This window comes from Sorex araneus, chromosome 7, assembly GCF_027595985.1.
Source record: "Sorex araneus isolate mSorAra2 chromosome 7, mSorAra2.pri, whole genome shotgun sequence".
Taxonomy (NCBI): Eukaryota; Metazoa; Chordata; class Mammalia; order Eulipotyphla; family Soricidae; genus Sorex; species Sorex araneus.
In genome coordinates this window covers 53,783,705-53,799,516 of record NC_073308.1, presented here as the reverse complement: position 1 = coordinate 53,799,516, position 15,812 = coordinate 53,783,705, and the positions used below count along the sequence as shown (strand labels likewise).

The 15,812-nt window shown below is 42.8% G+C and overlaps 1 protein-coding gene across 3 annotated transcripts in view; it reads left to right on the top strand.

Annotated features, from left to right (window-relative positions):
- The window catches only part of RAPGEF2 (Rap guanine nucleotide exchange factor 2), a 239,142-nt gene that overhangs the window by 99,590 nt on the left and 123,740 nt on the right, over nt 1-15,812 (top strand). For all 3 annotated transcript variants that reach the window (XM_055144324.1, XM_055144321.1, XM_055144320.1), the window contains exon 4: nt 1,794-1,877. In XM_055144324.1, the coding sequence (XP_055000299.1) occupies nt 1,794-1,877 (84 nt within the window). The remainder of the gene's footprint in view (nt 1-1,793; nt 1,878-15,812) is intronic.

The following is a 15,812-nucleotide window of genomic DNA, read 5'->3' as shown; positions in this document are numbered from 1 at the left end:
ACGGCTGACCCGGGTTCGATTCCCAGCATCCCATATGGTCCCCTGAGCACCGCCAGGAGTAATTCCTGAGTGCAGAGCCAGGAGTAACCCCTGAGCATCGCCAGGTGTGACCCTAAAAGCAAAAAAAAAAAAAAAGAAAAAAGAAAAGAAAAGGAAAAATTAAGGAAATGGATGCTTATTCTTGTTAGGAAAAGCAATAGAAAAGGAGAGTTAGCCCGGAGGGCTGTCATGTGTGTCCCCCACCAGTGCCTCTCCCCCGCCCGCTGCCACCCTGCTTACCCCCTCCATCCCCCACTCATTCCCCCATTGCGGGCTGTGGCCTGGTGGCCTCAGCACCAAGGAGAAAGCACTGCATTTCTAGGCCTGGGTCTCAAGTTGCCTCACCACTGCTGGGCCAGGAAGCGGTTCCCAGGCCCGAGAGCGCTGCCGGCAGTTCCCCATCCTTAAAAAAGGAATAAAGAGCTGAAATTGCTGACGATGTCCTTTCTATCACGCAGATTAGCCGCAGCTAGGGCCTGGTCAGAAGGCTGGTGTTTCTCTCCGCCTCCGCTGTACCACCAGGGGTCTCCGTGCTGGGGGCAGCCACCTGTCATCACCCGGATCGCGGTGCCCCCTTTGCCTGCCCTTCGCCCGGAGTGCAGGTCCCGTAGGGTCCACTGGGCTCGCTCACCCACGCTCAAGTGTTCTCTCACTGAGACGTGTCCTCACTGGCCATTTAAGGTCATCACCCCCTCACCCCTGTTCCTCACCCGAACCCACCGGCCCCATGCTCATTTCTAATTTAGTATTTTTGTAGTTTTATTATCCGTATCGTCCCGCTGGAACATAAGCTCCCCAAAGACAGGGGGGTTTGTTCTTCTCCGGGAGATGCTGTGTCCCGGGAGAGCCCCGGCTTAGAATTATTAAATAAAGGCAGCGAGTCCTCACCTAAGACCACTGCGGAGTTCTCGGAAACCGTGACCTTGGGCCAGCTGACGCACGAATAGCAGCGCCTCGTCAGGATGGTAATGAAATGCTGCCTAATGAGACGGCATGGCCCAGGGCCCCGCTCGATGGCAAACCGTGTTGACAGGACTGTCGGGAGCAGGTAGACACACACGTTACTCACCACCTGTGGAGGACAGTTTGACAGTGTCTAAACTAGGGCGTACAGCAGTGGGACTTCTGGTTTCCGGTTATCGGTTCTATTTATGTTTTACTTCTCACTGTGGTCTTGATGTGCTTTGAAGGAACCGCATAGGACTGAAGGCCATCAAAACGAGCCCCGGGAAGTGGCTTAGCCAATCACAGCAGAGAGCAAGAATGTTGGACCACAGGACAGCATGTGTCCTTTTTATTTATTTGTTTTGGTGGGGTAGAGGGTGATTGGGCCGCTCTGGGTGGTGCTCAGGGAACACTCTGTGGCCGAGCTGATTGGACCATTTGTGCTGTGTGAAAGGCATGTGACTTCGTTTTTCCCCAACCCCCCTACCCTACACTATTTCCCTAAAACTTATTTTTGTTTTTGGGCCACACCCAGTGGTGGAGGGACTCAGGCTACTGTCTTGCGTGCTGGAGGTCCAACCTGGGTCAGCTGCAAGCGTCTTTCCCACCGCACTATTTCTCTAGTTCTCATAAAAAATAATTTGAAAAACTTATTCCACTAGTTGGATAGTTTTTTAAGGTATGTATTTTGTCTGTATCATTGCTTTTCAGTAGTCATGTGGAGATTCCGCTTTTGTTAAGTATTTTCCAATTTCATTTTATTTTCTTTGGTTGTTCTAATCATTTGGATGTTGTCTTTTTCCTTTCAGTCCTGATGATATTGGGACCTGCTGGTATATCCTGCTCTCTGGCTCCGTGTTCATCAAGGAATCCATGTTTCTTCCGAGAAGCAGGTACCGTAGAGACATTTTGTAAAGGTTCTTCGTGGAGCTTTAGATTTGAATATTTACAGAATTGACTTGGTTTCAAGATGCTTTTCGTCTTCTCGGCTCTTTTCTCTCTCCATTTCCTTTTCCACAGACTCAAAGCAGCGCCTTGGGGTGGTGACTGATAACACAGATCTTTAAGGAAAAAGGCCAAGTGCCCGCTCTAAACATGGTCCCAGTGTTCTGAGCAGAATGCAGGCCCAGAAGACATTCTAATGACATTGTTCCAGGAATATGGCAGGCTAGCTCAGGATGTATTTGTTCACAGGGAACGCGATCTGCCTTCACAAACAGGCAGTCGCACCAACGTCTAAAGAGAGGCAGAGGAAGTTCATGACACCACATGGGACTAGAGGTGGGGAGCCAGCGATTGTTGACATCTCTGCTGCTCGGACCATATGGTTTTTCAGTTTTGCATCTGTCTGCGGACTCACTTCCCATCCTCTCAGGGTATTCATTTCTTTCTCCCCGTGACTTTGGCTCGTACGTGCCAACTGTTGATTTATGACCTTGTGTCCTTAATGTTTCTACCATTTGATGGTGGTACCTCCGTCGGGGCCTTGTATTCTCGAGGCTGCTGTCTCACTGGCTGGGCCGGGGGACCTAGTTCCCGGCAGGGGAGAGCAAAGAGGGTTAAGGCTCATCTGTTACTTGCGTAGCTGCCTATATAGTTCTAGCTTCAGGTTTCCTGAAGGGAAATGAGTCTAGTAGTTATTCTTCCCCCCCACCCCCCCACATCACACACACACACACACACATACACACACACACACACACACACACACACACACACACTATGGATTTCTTACAATGAAATCCTTCTGATTCAACTCCAGAGCTTTTATTTTTCGTCATCTTTATTTAGAAGTTACTGGAATTGCGTTGGACGTGACTGTGTTCAGGTGCAGAGATCTCGCCCCCAGCGCTGAGTCTCCCATACAGGGATTCTAAAGGCAGGTAGTACAAGAGGAGGGCGCATGCGCCTGACCTAAATTTGCCCCCGAGTGCCACATGGTCCCCGAGCAGCATCACGGGTGCAGCCCTGGAGTTTCCCCCAGGCACTGTCAGGTGGGCCCCTGGAGGCCCAAGAGCACAACTAAGTGTGGCCCTGGAGGCCCCGGCACTGCCCGGGTAATTGCAGCCAGCAGGAAGGGCTGAGCAGCCTTGCACTCACCTGCCCAGTTGGCTGAGACTCGCCGGGGGCTACCAGGCCTCCCGAGCTGGGCACATTGTGGGATCCCCCTGCCTTCCCCACCCCCTCCTGCCACCCCCTTAATATATCTTGAAAAAAAATTTATATACATATTTATATTTCTTTTGGGAGACTAGAAGCAAATATTAAAGCATTGGAAAAATTTTTTAATTGCATATAATTTTAATGATAGGGGTAGGAATAATTTCCTTATGAAATTTCAAAGATCTCACTCTCTCTTGAGAGAGAGACAGAGACAGAGACAGAGACAGAGACAGCACAGTGGGTAGGGTGTTTGCCTTGCACACAGCTGACCCGGATTTGATTCTTCCATCCCTCTCGGAGAGCCCGGCAAGCTATTGAAAGCATCCCGCCCTCACAGCAGAGCCTGGCAAGCTACCCGTGGCATATTTGATATGCCAAAAATAGTAGCAAGTCTCAGAATGGAGATGTTACTGGTGCTCGCTCAAGCAAATCGATGAACAACGGGACGACAGTGCTAAAGTGCTACATATATACATACATGTATGTGTGTTTGTGTGTGTGTGTATACACACAGACACACACACATATATAGTGTATTGTGTTCATTGGGAATGAAACCCAAGCCTCAGAGGTTCGAAGCATATGTTCTAGCACTGAACATCCCTGGGCCCTAAACTATATTTTTAATAGATCCCAGTAGGCCCGGGGCTCCCAGTGGATCAGAGGCACGTTAATCTATTTTAAAGATAGGAACACGTTTTTATGGTCCGTCAGTGAGACAGGCAGAGGGCCGAGGAGGATAATAGAAGGCTTTGGGATGGGCCGGGGGCACACTGCCGGCCGAAAACCAGCCTCGGGGGCAGGTCTCACGCCCTCTGTGCCCTTCTGCTTCTCTGAGATCAATTGGCAGGAGTTATCCTCCTTGGAAAATGGCCCCACGAGGAGAGCAGGCTCCGCTGCCAGCTGGTCTTTCTTTATAGTGAAAGAAACCAGCACTGTTGGTATCAGTAGTGGTAATGGAAGTAATAGCCATTGTGGTAATCCATTGATGATGGGATGGTAAGTGTGGGTGCTGCTTCTCTGCCAGGTGCCATTAAAAAGGTTTCTATTATTGAATCATTTAATTTCACAGCCATCTCTGCCAGGTACTATTAAACATGCTTATGTTACTGAATCATGTGGTTTCACAACTATCTGTTGAGCTTCACTTTTTATTTCTCTTTTGTGACTGAGGAAACTAGCGTCAAAGCCTGGTGGTGGTGGAGGGACCCTCCTAGAGTTCTGTGTAGGAAGCCTGCAGTGGTCCTGTGTGTGGGCTCCTCAAATTCAATGAATTCTTTTTTTTTTTTTGCTCAGGGGTTACTCCTGGCTCTGCACTCAGGAATTACTCCTGGCGTACTTGGGGGACCATATGGGATGCCGGGGAATTGAACTCGGGTTGGTCGAGTGCAAGGCAAACGCCCTATGTTTGCGTTTGCCTTGCAAACGCCCTAGAAATCAAAGCAAACGCCCTAAGATTTCTAACTGGCACAGGGTCTGTGAATTCCTTTGCGATCCCTACCTGCTGTACTATTGCTCTGGCCCTCAATGAATTCTTTTCAACGATGGAGTGGAGAATAAGTAGCAGCAATCTCCTATGCTGTAAGTAAGTCCATCACAGGACTTACTCTTTGGTTTCTTTGAGGAGGCTAGAGGCAAATATTTAAACACTGAGAAAGTTTTTTTTTGTTTTGTTTTGTTTTGTTTTTTTTTTTGCTTTTTGGGTCCTGGTGATGCACAGGGGTTGCTCCTGGCTCTGCACGCAGGAATCACCCCTGTCGATGCTCAGGGGACCATATGGGATGCTGGGAATCGAACCCGGGTTGGCCACTTGCAAGGCTCTACCCTTTGTGCTATAGCTCTAGCCTCAAGCATTGAAAAAATTTTAAATCACATATAATTTTAATGTTAAAGGTAGAAGTAATTTCTGTATGAAGTATCGAAGATTAAATGAGGAAAAAGTCGTCAGTACTTCTCATTCAAATTAAAATTTTAAATATTTCAGTTTTTAAAAAAATATTCTTTCATGTTCTTCTACTTCAGATCATACATTACGTGTTTATTTCAGTTAACCATTATATTTATATACACAAAATATTAAAAATTTTCTATAATTCTTTATAAAGGTTGACTGTTCATACTTTTCAGTTTGCTTTTATGTTTAGGGTCACCGCTGGGGAAACGATTGGGGACACTGCTGGCATTGTTGTGGGGGGAGCGTGTGGGACCAGACAGAAATCCCGGGTTCGGGCGTGTGCCTCCAGCTTTCAGATTCCTCTCCTCAGCTCTGTTCATAGTTTCTTAATACCTGTTTAATGTTAGTTGTTTGAGCTTTCTGCAACTGAATTAATCACCATATAGGAAAAAATTTTAGATACTTCTTATCATGATTACTCTAAGGAATATGATTGAAATGTATATAGTTGTTAGAGAACAGAAGGTTGTGACTTCAGCTTTGTCTCAATATGGGGGTTGGTGTACAACTAAGTACATCGCCGTAGGGCCTATAGCACTTGAGTGAGCCTGTGATGGTCTTCGTGACTACCAGCCAGCCATTAGCAGCTAGTAGCAGCTTGCTCGAACTTCTGCATGGGGAACCTAATGTTCAGAATGCCGCTGTCCTAGAAGAAAGAGAACTTGCAGTTCAGACCTGTTTCACAAACACATTGGACTCTATGTCTGATTATTTTAAAAGATGACATAAGTTACTCTTCTTTGGCTGGCTGTCAAAATGCTGGCGAGTTAGTGCTTTAATGGGATGAAGAAAGGAATGGTGTTTCAGGCTAAGTGACAAGCCAGTCCTATTTATAGATGATTTCTTCATGTTGCACCTGGTGACATTTGCTTTGTCCAAGTTGTTTGTTTGCTCCGGGGATGTTGCCCTAGGAATAGTTCTGAGGTGGTTTTAATAGGAGTCTCTGCTGATCGTGTCCTATCGGCGAATGCCTGTGACTTACCCATATTACTCTATCCAGAAATTACTAAGATTTGACTTGAGGAATACGGATTAAGTACTAGTGGTAGCTTGGTTTCATAAAACACCCCATTCACAGACGATTCTCCACGTTGACCTGGTTTTTATTCTATCAGCCCAGGAATTGGTTTTCAGGATGCATGTTAAGTAAGCTGACTGTTCCCATTGGAAGTTTTGACTAGGAATTCACCCTGAACGTTTACTTTTGAATCAGATCAGAATGCTTTGAATGTTGTTCAGGTCTTTAATGCTCATGGAATTGCTTTGATACCTGATATCATCAGGTGAGGAAGATGATAGATATTGCCAAGCAAAACAAAAACTGATTTGACTTCCAGATTTCCTTAGTTTTACAGAATTTCTCAGTTGACATTTTGAATAGTGTTTGTGTTTTTCTTTTTCTTTCTTCCTCGTTTTAAATAAATAAGGGTAGTTTTAGTTTTGTGTCTTTGCTTTGTTCAAACATGAGTATTGTTCTTGATAAGATTTCTAACTGGCGCAGGGTCTGTGAATTCTGTTTTGATCCCAGTGATAGCTGATGCACACTTCCCCATTCCAAACAACCTCAGGGGTAGAAATGGTGTCTTTCTGAGTTTTACTATAAATTTAGTAGGAATACCCACTTTAGAGACAGTATTTTGTACAAGTGGTGTTTGTACTATGAATATCCTGTTGCTACCCATAACATTGCCCTAAGATGGAGCTGACTCCAGTTTGGAGTCAGCAATATGCAATTTATAGTTAGGTTTTTGTAAAGTTTTATTTTTGCAGGGTGTGCTCCTCTATGTGTAACTTACTGTTTACAGCGGTAGTCATGGTAGGTTGATATATTAAGATAGTGACAAGCAGAGGGTAGTGAAGTATCTTGAGGAAAGAATCTCTCCACTCTAATTGTCTTCAGAAGATATTCAGCAGTAGGGCAAGAGAGCACTAAATAAAGACCCCGTTTTAGGGTGCTTCAGTGTTTTACACCTCTCAGATACCACTTTAAAAAAAATGGAAGGTTCCCGGAAACCTTGTGTACAGCATGTCTGTTTGGGGCCATTGTCCAGCGGTTTAGGTGATGGTTAATATCCTTTTTATTAGTAAAGAAATGCTTTAAAGTTAAAGCATGTGCATTGTCTTATTTATAATGCTACTGCACACTTAATAGACTTTGAACAGGACACTTAATATTCCTTGGGGACCAACAAATTTGTGACACCATGGTCATGATCATTTTTATTGCAGTGTTCTGGAACCAACTTGCAGCTTTTCTAGGTTTTTCACTGTTGATAAAAATGGTCCGAGATAAAGTTTCAGTTTTAGAATTGGTTTTAATGTTCTTAGGTCTGTTCTACATAATAGGTAGGAAAATAGAAAATAGTAATTATGTTTACTGCTCTAGTATACTCTAAATCAGAAAATTTAAGGAGCTTCATGTACTTGGTCTTTTTTTTTTTTTTTTTTTTTGCACTTCTAAACTGACTACACTGAGTAATAAAGCCTGTTTTAAAGTTACAGTAAAATAAGGTAGGCTAATTTTTGTTTTTTCCTTTTTGCTTACTGGCTTCTCTGAAAGCAGGTTCCAATTAAGCTATTAAAGATAAGCTTTGACTGTATTTCAGCACACTTTCATCTTTTTTTTGTGTGTGTTGTCTGCAGGAAAGTTTCTTAGATTGTAGATTAATACATAGACTTGGATTCTTTTTGTACCAGATTGCCAGATATTTTTTTACATCTGTTTGTGGGGGGTGGGGAAAGCGCCCCAGTATGCTAGCTGTTTGAGACCTGAGATATTAATATGTAGAGATTCTCCTCGGAGTTGATACTAGTCACAATCCTGATGGCAGGAGCGCAGCTTCCGAGTATAAATGTTGAATCTGATTTCTCAGGGGAACGAATTGTATCACGGAGACTTTTTCAAAGAGCCCCTTCATAGAATAGTTGCACACATCTGACTTAATCATAAATCGCATCTCTGTTGGTCTGATAAGTTAAAGGTCTCTTCTATAACTCTTCTATAAGGAGCATCTGCTAAGCTCTCTCTACATTTCGGTCAGGTGTAGTGACCCTCCTGAGATAGGGACTTTCAGGAGGAAAGAAAAGGTCAGTCTGGGTGGGCTATGCACCTAGGAATACGGAAGATTCCAGAAGGGTTGAAATGAAAGTTGGTGGGAGGTGGGGGTTGTGCAGAGAGATTGGGGACTTAAACCCCCACAGAGGAGAGAGGCTTCCAGTGCTCCAGCTTTGGGGTGTGAGCCATCAGCTGTGGCAGGCAGCCGGCCCAGTGGCAAGATGATAGGCGCACTCCCCAGGCCCCAAGGATGCCTGCAATGGGCAACACACTGACCGTGACCGCCAAGTGGACATTGCAGGACACTGGAATGCCATCAGAAGTTGCGTTGGCTCTTTGGCTGTTTTCATATTGATGGTTAGCCGGCCATTCTAGAACAGCTTTGGTAGATTCCAAGTTTTGAAGCATATATCCATGAAATAGCAGACAGTAATTGAAACTTGTACTGAGTCTTAACTCTGTGGTCTTTACATTAAGTACTGGCATAATCAAAGAAAGCAAAATTATCTGTACTCTGATATGATTCAGTATCTGGGGAGATGTGGGCATGTATTTGAAAAAACTTCTTTTTAAATTGCCTGGATTTCATTTAATTGTAAAGGGCAAATTGGCATAGCAGTGAACACACAGAGCTCAGAATCCCTTCCAAAATAGGGGTATTTTGCTTTGGGGCAGTCCCCTGTGGTGCTTAGGGTTTATTGCTTGCTGGCTCTGTGCTCAGGACTCCCTCCTGGCGATATTCAGGGACCCCATGCAGGCAAGTGCCCTGATCACTGTGCTCGCTCCCTGGTCCCCAAAGATAGGGGTATTTTATCCTTTTTAAAAATGTGTTATTATTTTGTTATTGAATCACCATGTTGTACAGTTAAGCTTTCATGGCTGTGTTTCAGTCGTACAATGTTCCAACATCCATCCCTCCACCAGTGCACATTTCCCACCACCGGTATCTGTCAGATCCCTCCTGCCTTCCCCTCCCTCCAGCCTGCCTCTATGGCAGGCACTTTTCTTCTCTGTCTCCCTGTCTCTGTCTCTGTCTCTCTCCCTCCTTTTGGGCGTTGTGGTTTGCAGTACAGGTACCGCGAGGCCATCCTGTTTGTTTTTTTTATGCACTTGCAGCTATGCCTCCCATCCAGAGCGATCCCTTCCAGCCATCATTGCCATAATGGCCCGGTAGGGGTATCTTAAAGGTACAGTTAGCACTTAATTCATCAGTAGGTGCAGGGAAATCTTTAAGTGAGGATGTAAATTGAAAATAGTTTGGTTTTTTCTTTTTTTTTTGGTCCTCTCATTTAATGTTGGCCAGAATTGTTCTTCTCATCTATGTTCGAAAGAAATGATGTCAAACAAAATGACCTTATTCAAGGACCTGTTTGTGGATGGTAATCCAGGGTAACTCTTTTTTTTTCCTTTTTTCTTTTTGGGTCACACCCACCAATGCTCAGGGGTAAATCCTGGCTCATGCACTCAGGAGTCACTCCTGGCTGTGCTCAGGGGACCATATGGGATGCTGCGAATTGACCGGGGTCGGCTGCATGCAAGGCAAACGCCCTACCTGCTGTGGTATCACTCCAGCCCCTCCAGGGTAACTCTTAAGGAAGTGAATTTAGATGTAGGCTTATGGTTTATGATTGGAAAGGAAATTGGACACAGTACAGAGCCTGCATGATGGCACAGAGATAGTGTTGAGAGAGGGCAATACACACACACACACACACACACACACACACACACACACACACACACAAGTTTGAGTGAAACCTGCCTGCACCGGTTCGAAAGTATGGGTGGGGCTGCCTGAATGAGAGCCCGTGTTCACAGTTGCCTAAGTCGGTTGGAGAGGCTGGTGCAGTTGGTACGCACCGTCTCTGCACCGACAAGAGACAGGGAGATGTGTCTCGTCCACTGGCTGTGTTCATTTCCTTAGTGCTTCGCTCTCCTTCATCGGTAGCAAACACACCGATCATTTAAAAATTATAACTGTGCTATGGCACTCTCAATAACCACATTTTCAATTAGAGCTGGCAGCTCTAATGATGATAAGTGGAGAAACAAGACATTTACCTAATCAGTTCTGAGAGGTTGAGGAAGTATTCTCATTCTGATTCACACGCCAAACAGTGTGCTGCTGGAGTTTCAGAATCCCAGGCCACTCTGCGCTTGCCACGCTGGGTGGTAAGCCGACTGATGGCTCTAGGAACTTGCTGGCTTTTTAGTACCGAAGGGAGTCAACAATGTAAGAAACGGGTTGATGTCTTAGTGATAGGGACCAATGATCCGTACTCTTGTGGAAGGGACTAAGATTCTGTATTTTTGTGGTGGGGACTAAAGATGCTTAAATATTCCTCTTCTCTTGTGAAGAACTAATGACTTGCACAGGGATCTTAACTTATGGCTGTGAAGGAGTGCACATTTCTTGGAGATCCGATGATGCCTTATTGAAGATTGAGTATGGTATTTTAAAAGCAGTTCACTGATGAGTTATGTTACGGAGGGTATCTTTATTGGACACTAGAAGTATCCTAAAGGTATGAAAGGGAATGAGGGTTGGCGTTCTGGAAGGTACACACTAAAGGAAAGATTGACCTTCATGGACGGGCAAAATCAAGACAGCACAGATTAGTCATCGAAGAGAAAGAGTGAAAGGAGAAAGGAGGGAGAGGAAGTGAGAAAGGGAGAAAGAGAGCGTTCTTTGGTTGACAGTTTAACCTTGTTTTCTGCAGTCATTTTCCCCACATCTGTTCCAACAGCTGTTTAAAAGCAAACAGAGTCAGAGAGCCGGAGCAGGAAGTGAAAGGCATTTGCCTTCCATCCGGCAGTGGTGTCCCCACCACAGTGGTCGCCATCCTTGGCACCACAGATGCCAACGGTCTGAACATCATTCGGGGTCACTTCTGAGGCCAGAGGCAGGAACAGTCTTTGAGTACTGCCAAGTATGGCCCCAAATTCCAAAAACAAAAGAACAAATCTGATATTTTTGGTAAGTAAGCAATTATATAAAAAATGTATGGTGAATATAATTTTCTTTTGAAATACTAGTATTTATAGCTAGCCCAAACCTCAGTTTCATTGCATATAAAATGTGGATTATGACTATTTCCTAGAGTGGGCATGAAGATAGATTAATATGCAGATGAGATTGTGGCTTTTCTGGCAGCAGAAAGGCTTGGCAAAAGGAACCATTATTCTGAAGTCAAGATCTTCGAGATAGCAACGTGGCCAGCAACTAGAGGATCAAAAAGAGCAGAGGAAGTAGGAAGACACTAAAATTCCTCATCTTTCAGAGCAGAATAAAAAAAATGCATCTAAAAATTGATAGATCAACCTAAGGATGTGAGGAGTATAATGGTAACCACCAGAAGCTTTAAGAACAGAAGTTATTTACAATGATTGTTTTTGAAATGTAGGATTAAAGGTATTAAATGTTGATCATATAAAACTTCAAAAAATTTTAATACTTAAGACCTCATTTCTTGGCTGGAGAGATAGTACAGTGGGAGGGCACTTGCCTTACGCGTTGCTGACTTGCATTTGATTCCTGGTATCCTGGTATCAGGATACCAGGATACCAGGAATCCTGAGCCCTATCAGGGGTGATCCCTGAGTGCAGAGCCTCAGGGATCTTGGCTCTGAGCACTGCCAGGTGTGGTTCAACAACAACAGCAAAAAGATTGATTGTATGAATGCATTGTGTCCTAACAGCTTTGTGCTGGAGGAGAAAGTTTTACCAAAAGGCTTGGTAGAAGAGATTAGCAAAATGATGGGACCAAGTCTTAGATTTGGAGCGTTATCCATAAGCTATTGGTTACTCTTTCGGGAGGGTCCTTAATTTGAATTAGTGTTAAGGAGCTCTGCAATTCTTTCTATGCCTGTTTTACTCATTTACCCTCCAAGTACTCTTGAGAGCCCCTATATGCCCACCTAGAATATAGCACTGGAACATGTGAAGGGACTGTCGTATATCAGCAAAACCTACTGAGATAAAGTACTTTAATGGCAGAAAGGTCATTTTGCCTGATGCACAGGGTAATCTAGTAAGGCAGGAATGGAGACATGGTTTGTGGACAGGTGCTTGTAAGGTCCCAGTCTCAGAGGAGAGAGTGCGGGGGTGAAGAACCAGGAAGCAGAGCGGGTGGAAGCTGAAAGTTGCTGCCTGCACGTGTTCCGACACGTGTGGGTACTGATGGTAGCGATCGGTAGAGCATGGGGAAGAGGAATGGCAGTGGCAGAAGTGGGCGAAGCTCACAAGGGGCAGGTGTTAGTTTCAAAGGCCACGAGGCCTCCACCCCCTTCTCTGCTCCTAAGAATGGGTGTAGTCAGCGCAGAGATACAGGAATTCAGTGGTGGTATGTAGGAGATTGAAGAGAATGGTGAAACAAAGGGAGTATTCTAGTGTAGCACCTCGCAGCTGTTACGGGGTAGGCATGAAGAAGGTGGATGGGTGGGTGATGCTGAAGTGTGTGCTTTGCTGGTGCATAATAAAAAGGAGGGTGGTGGAAGATGTGGGAGTGAAAGGAGAACATGGGATTTCTATACCATATCTGGATTTGCTCCAGGCCCCTTCAGCTCTGCATGTTAAAACACAGCAAACACCCACAAGTCACCTGACCTCTTACTTTTTCCTCTCTGATGGCTGCATATCCCTACTCTAGAACTTTCTGTGTCTTAGTTCTGACTCAGAAATATTCACCTCATCATTGTCACTTCATTCTCACCCCTATTCATGCACCTGTGAAAACCATATGTTTTATTCTCTGGGAACCCTGCCCTTGTGTTCCCATCAGGAACAACCTTTCCATCTCAGCACTCTGAGATGGAAACTGTAAGACTTATTTTGGGGAGGGGGGTGGTCCAAACCATATTACTCATCTTTGCTTCCTTAGCACACACATCGAGCACTTAATAAATATGCATTGAATCTGACTGGTTCAGAATTATATCTTAAACCTGGCCTTTTAAAAGATCACTTGTAAAAAAAAAAGAGTTTAACAATGTTACGTTAACCTGTTGCCTTTTAGAAATACCTTTAGTAGCCTATGATTTATTGAATGTCGGGTTAATAAAAGGGAACGAAGGAAAGGGATACGGCTGCCTCATATTAGAAGTTCATGGAGGAGCCTAGAGAAGTTGATGAGAAGAAGTTGGCAGAGGTCCATCTCTGCAGGGATGGATAGAGTAATAGGCAAATGGTATCTTGTTGGATGTTTTTGCTAAACTAATTACAATTAATTTTGTATTAATGTGTTTTTTTTTTTTTATAAACCTCAGGGCTAAATTTCCCTCTTGTTTATGTCAGAACTCTACAGGTGGATGGTTCTCGTTGATTCTGCCTTGTGAAAGGTCGAATTCCTCTTCCTTCTCTATTTATACTTGCAAGTGGCTTCTACTTCAGGCTGATAGGCAGGGTGGCTGCCCAGTGCCAGCTCTAAAGTGGAAGAGAGCAAGAAGCAGGAGAAAAGGCAGAGCAGACAGAAGCTTTTTAAATTTCCCATCCAAATTCAATTCATCGAGCTACATTCCTTTTACCCTTTCATTGTCCTGTTGTCACATGGCAAGCTCGGTGCCACCTGGAGCCTGAGACTTGAGCTTTTCCATTCTCAAATGCAATGTGCCTGGTTAAATATAACTATTTTTATAAAGCTGAAAGAGGAGAAATGGATATTGGAGTAGGAAGCTGGCATTTTTTTTTTAATACTTTCTCTTTACTTTTCCATCACATTCTTTATTGTCTTTGTCAGATTGTTCTTAGCTTTGTGTTCACATTCTTCACCAGCTTAGCCACACTCCTTAAAGTCTTACATCATCTGTAATTCCTACTTGTCCTACTTATAGTTGCTTCATGTTCAGGTAGTCCCATGGTACATATAAGGTAAAGATGTAGGTTAAAGATTTTAAAGAAATCCTGGGAAGTGTTCCAGATAAAGTCATGAAACATATCAACTTGGTTTGTCTAGAGTTGATAACACTGAAGGGAGTGTTTAATTGACCTTGATGTTACTATATATATATTTGTGTGTATATATATATATATATATATATATATACATATATATAGAGAGAGAGTTAACTTTAAATTCAAGTAGGTCTCTAGATGAAATGATGTAGATTAAAAAAATCAACAGATAACAGTGGGGTTTAATAAAATGTTCCTTTTTTGGATATTAGTTGTATATTTGTTTTAGCATCAGGATAAATATTACCTGAAAAGCTAATGGTTTTTCAATATTATTTGGGCTAGCCCTGAACCTCTTAATTTATACTGTGACGTGAAACATTCTGCATAGAGCAAAACTGTTCTCTGGAGAGGGAGTTCAATTGCTCGATCAAGTTGGGAATTTGGTTGCTATAACTACAACTTCACAGATGTGCTATACATGCATATAAATGCAAGCTCTCATAGTCTTGGAATACTGGGATTGGTAGTGTCTTAACAAAGTAAGTAAGGGGACACTGATGTATTTGTGTTTATAATTGATGTGATATCATAGGTCATTTGGTGCTTGAATTCTTTGGTTAGGGAATTCATCATTTATGATTCTTGGGGTAAATGAGTGTTAGTATTCATCCCCACAGTTCTTATTTGTGATGTTTTCATTTCTCTTGCAGAAGTAAATTTTCATAAAGGTTTTAAAATCTGACAAGGGTCACAAAAATACAGTATTTTCTATGCAAAATACTTGAATTGCTTTAAGTGTAAGGGAGTTTACAGTCTATGTTCCATAGTTTATTTGGAATGAGGGCTGGGGTTGGAGAATAAGTGAATTACTCTTTCACCTACAAATACCTTAAATGCCTTAAAATATATACAGTTCAATTTATTTTTGTTTAAAATGCATACATACTTTTATTATTGAAAACAAATCAGAGTAAGTGTATCTATAGAAGATTAATATCTAAAACAAAATATACTTAAAGAAGTTTTAAAGCTTATTTAGATAAAATTGCTAATAATCAGAGTTCAGGACCCTCTATCATTCCATAAATTAAATGTAACAATATAAATTCTATTTATATGTTTGTATGTTTATTTAAAATACACAAATGTACATACTTTTATACTAAGAGAAGGGATGACTTTATATTGTACTTCCAACTGTTTTTAGATGTACTGAAAGTTGTTTAAAAGGATCAAAAGTAAGACATAGTTAATAATTAGTGAAGTCATATCTCAAGCAGACATATTGCTGCATTTTTATGCTAGATTTTAAATGCAACGTAGATTTTGAGATCATCTACTTAATATTTTTACTAATTAAATTTGAAGTCTAAGTTAAACCTTAAAAGATACTGATATTTTCTGCTTCTTAGATTTGCCATATTGAGTTCACATGAATTACATATTTTTATAGTAATCCACCTGATAATTTCCATAAACATTAAGTCAATGTTTTCTTTAACTTATAGTAAGAAATTTGATTCAATATTTTAGAATGTTTTTAATATTTTATTGAAATATTTTGTTTCTCACATATAACAGCATAATGTTGTTAGTCTCACTAAAGATAAGTGTTATTTCTTAAACATTTGCATAGAAAAATATTAAAGGGGTCTGAGAAATGGCTCTAGGGGTTAGAGAGCCTGATTTACATGTGGGCGGTGCCAGGTTTGATCCCCACTGGTTTGGTTCACCGAGCAGCACCCGTGCGACCCTGAGCCGGC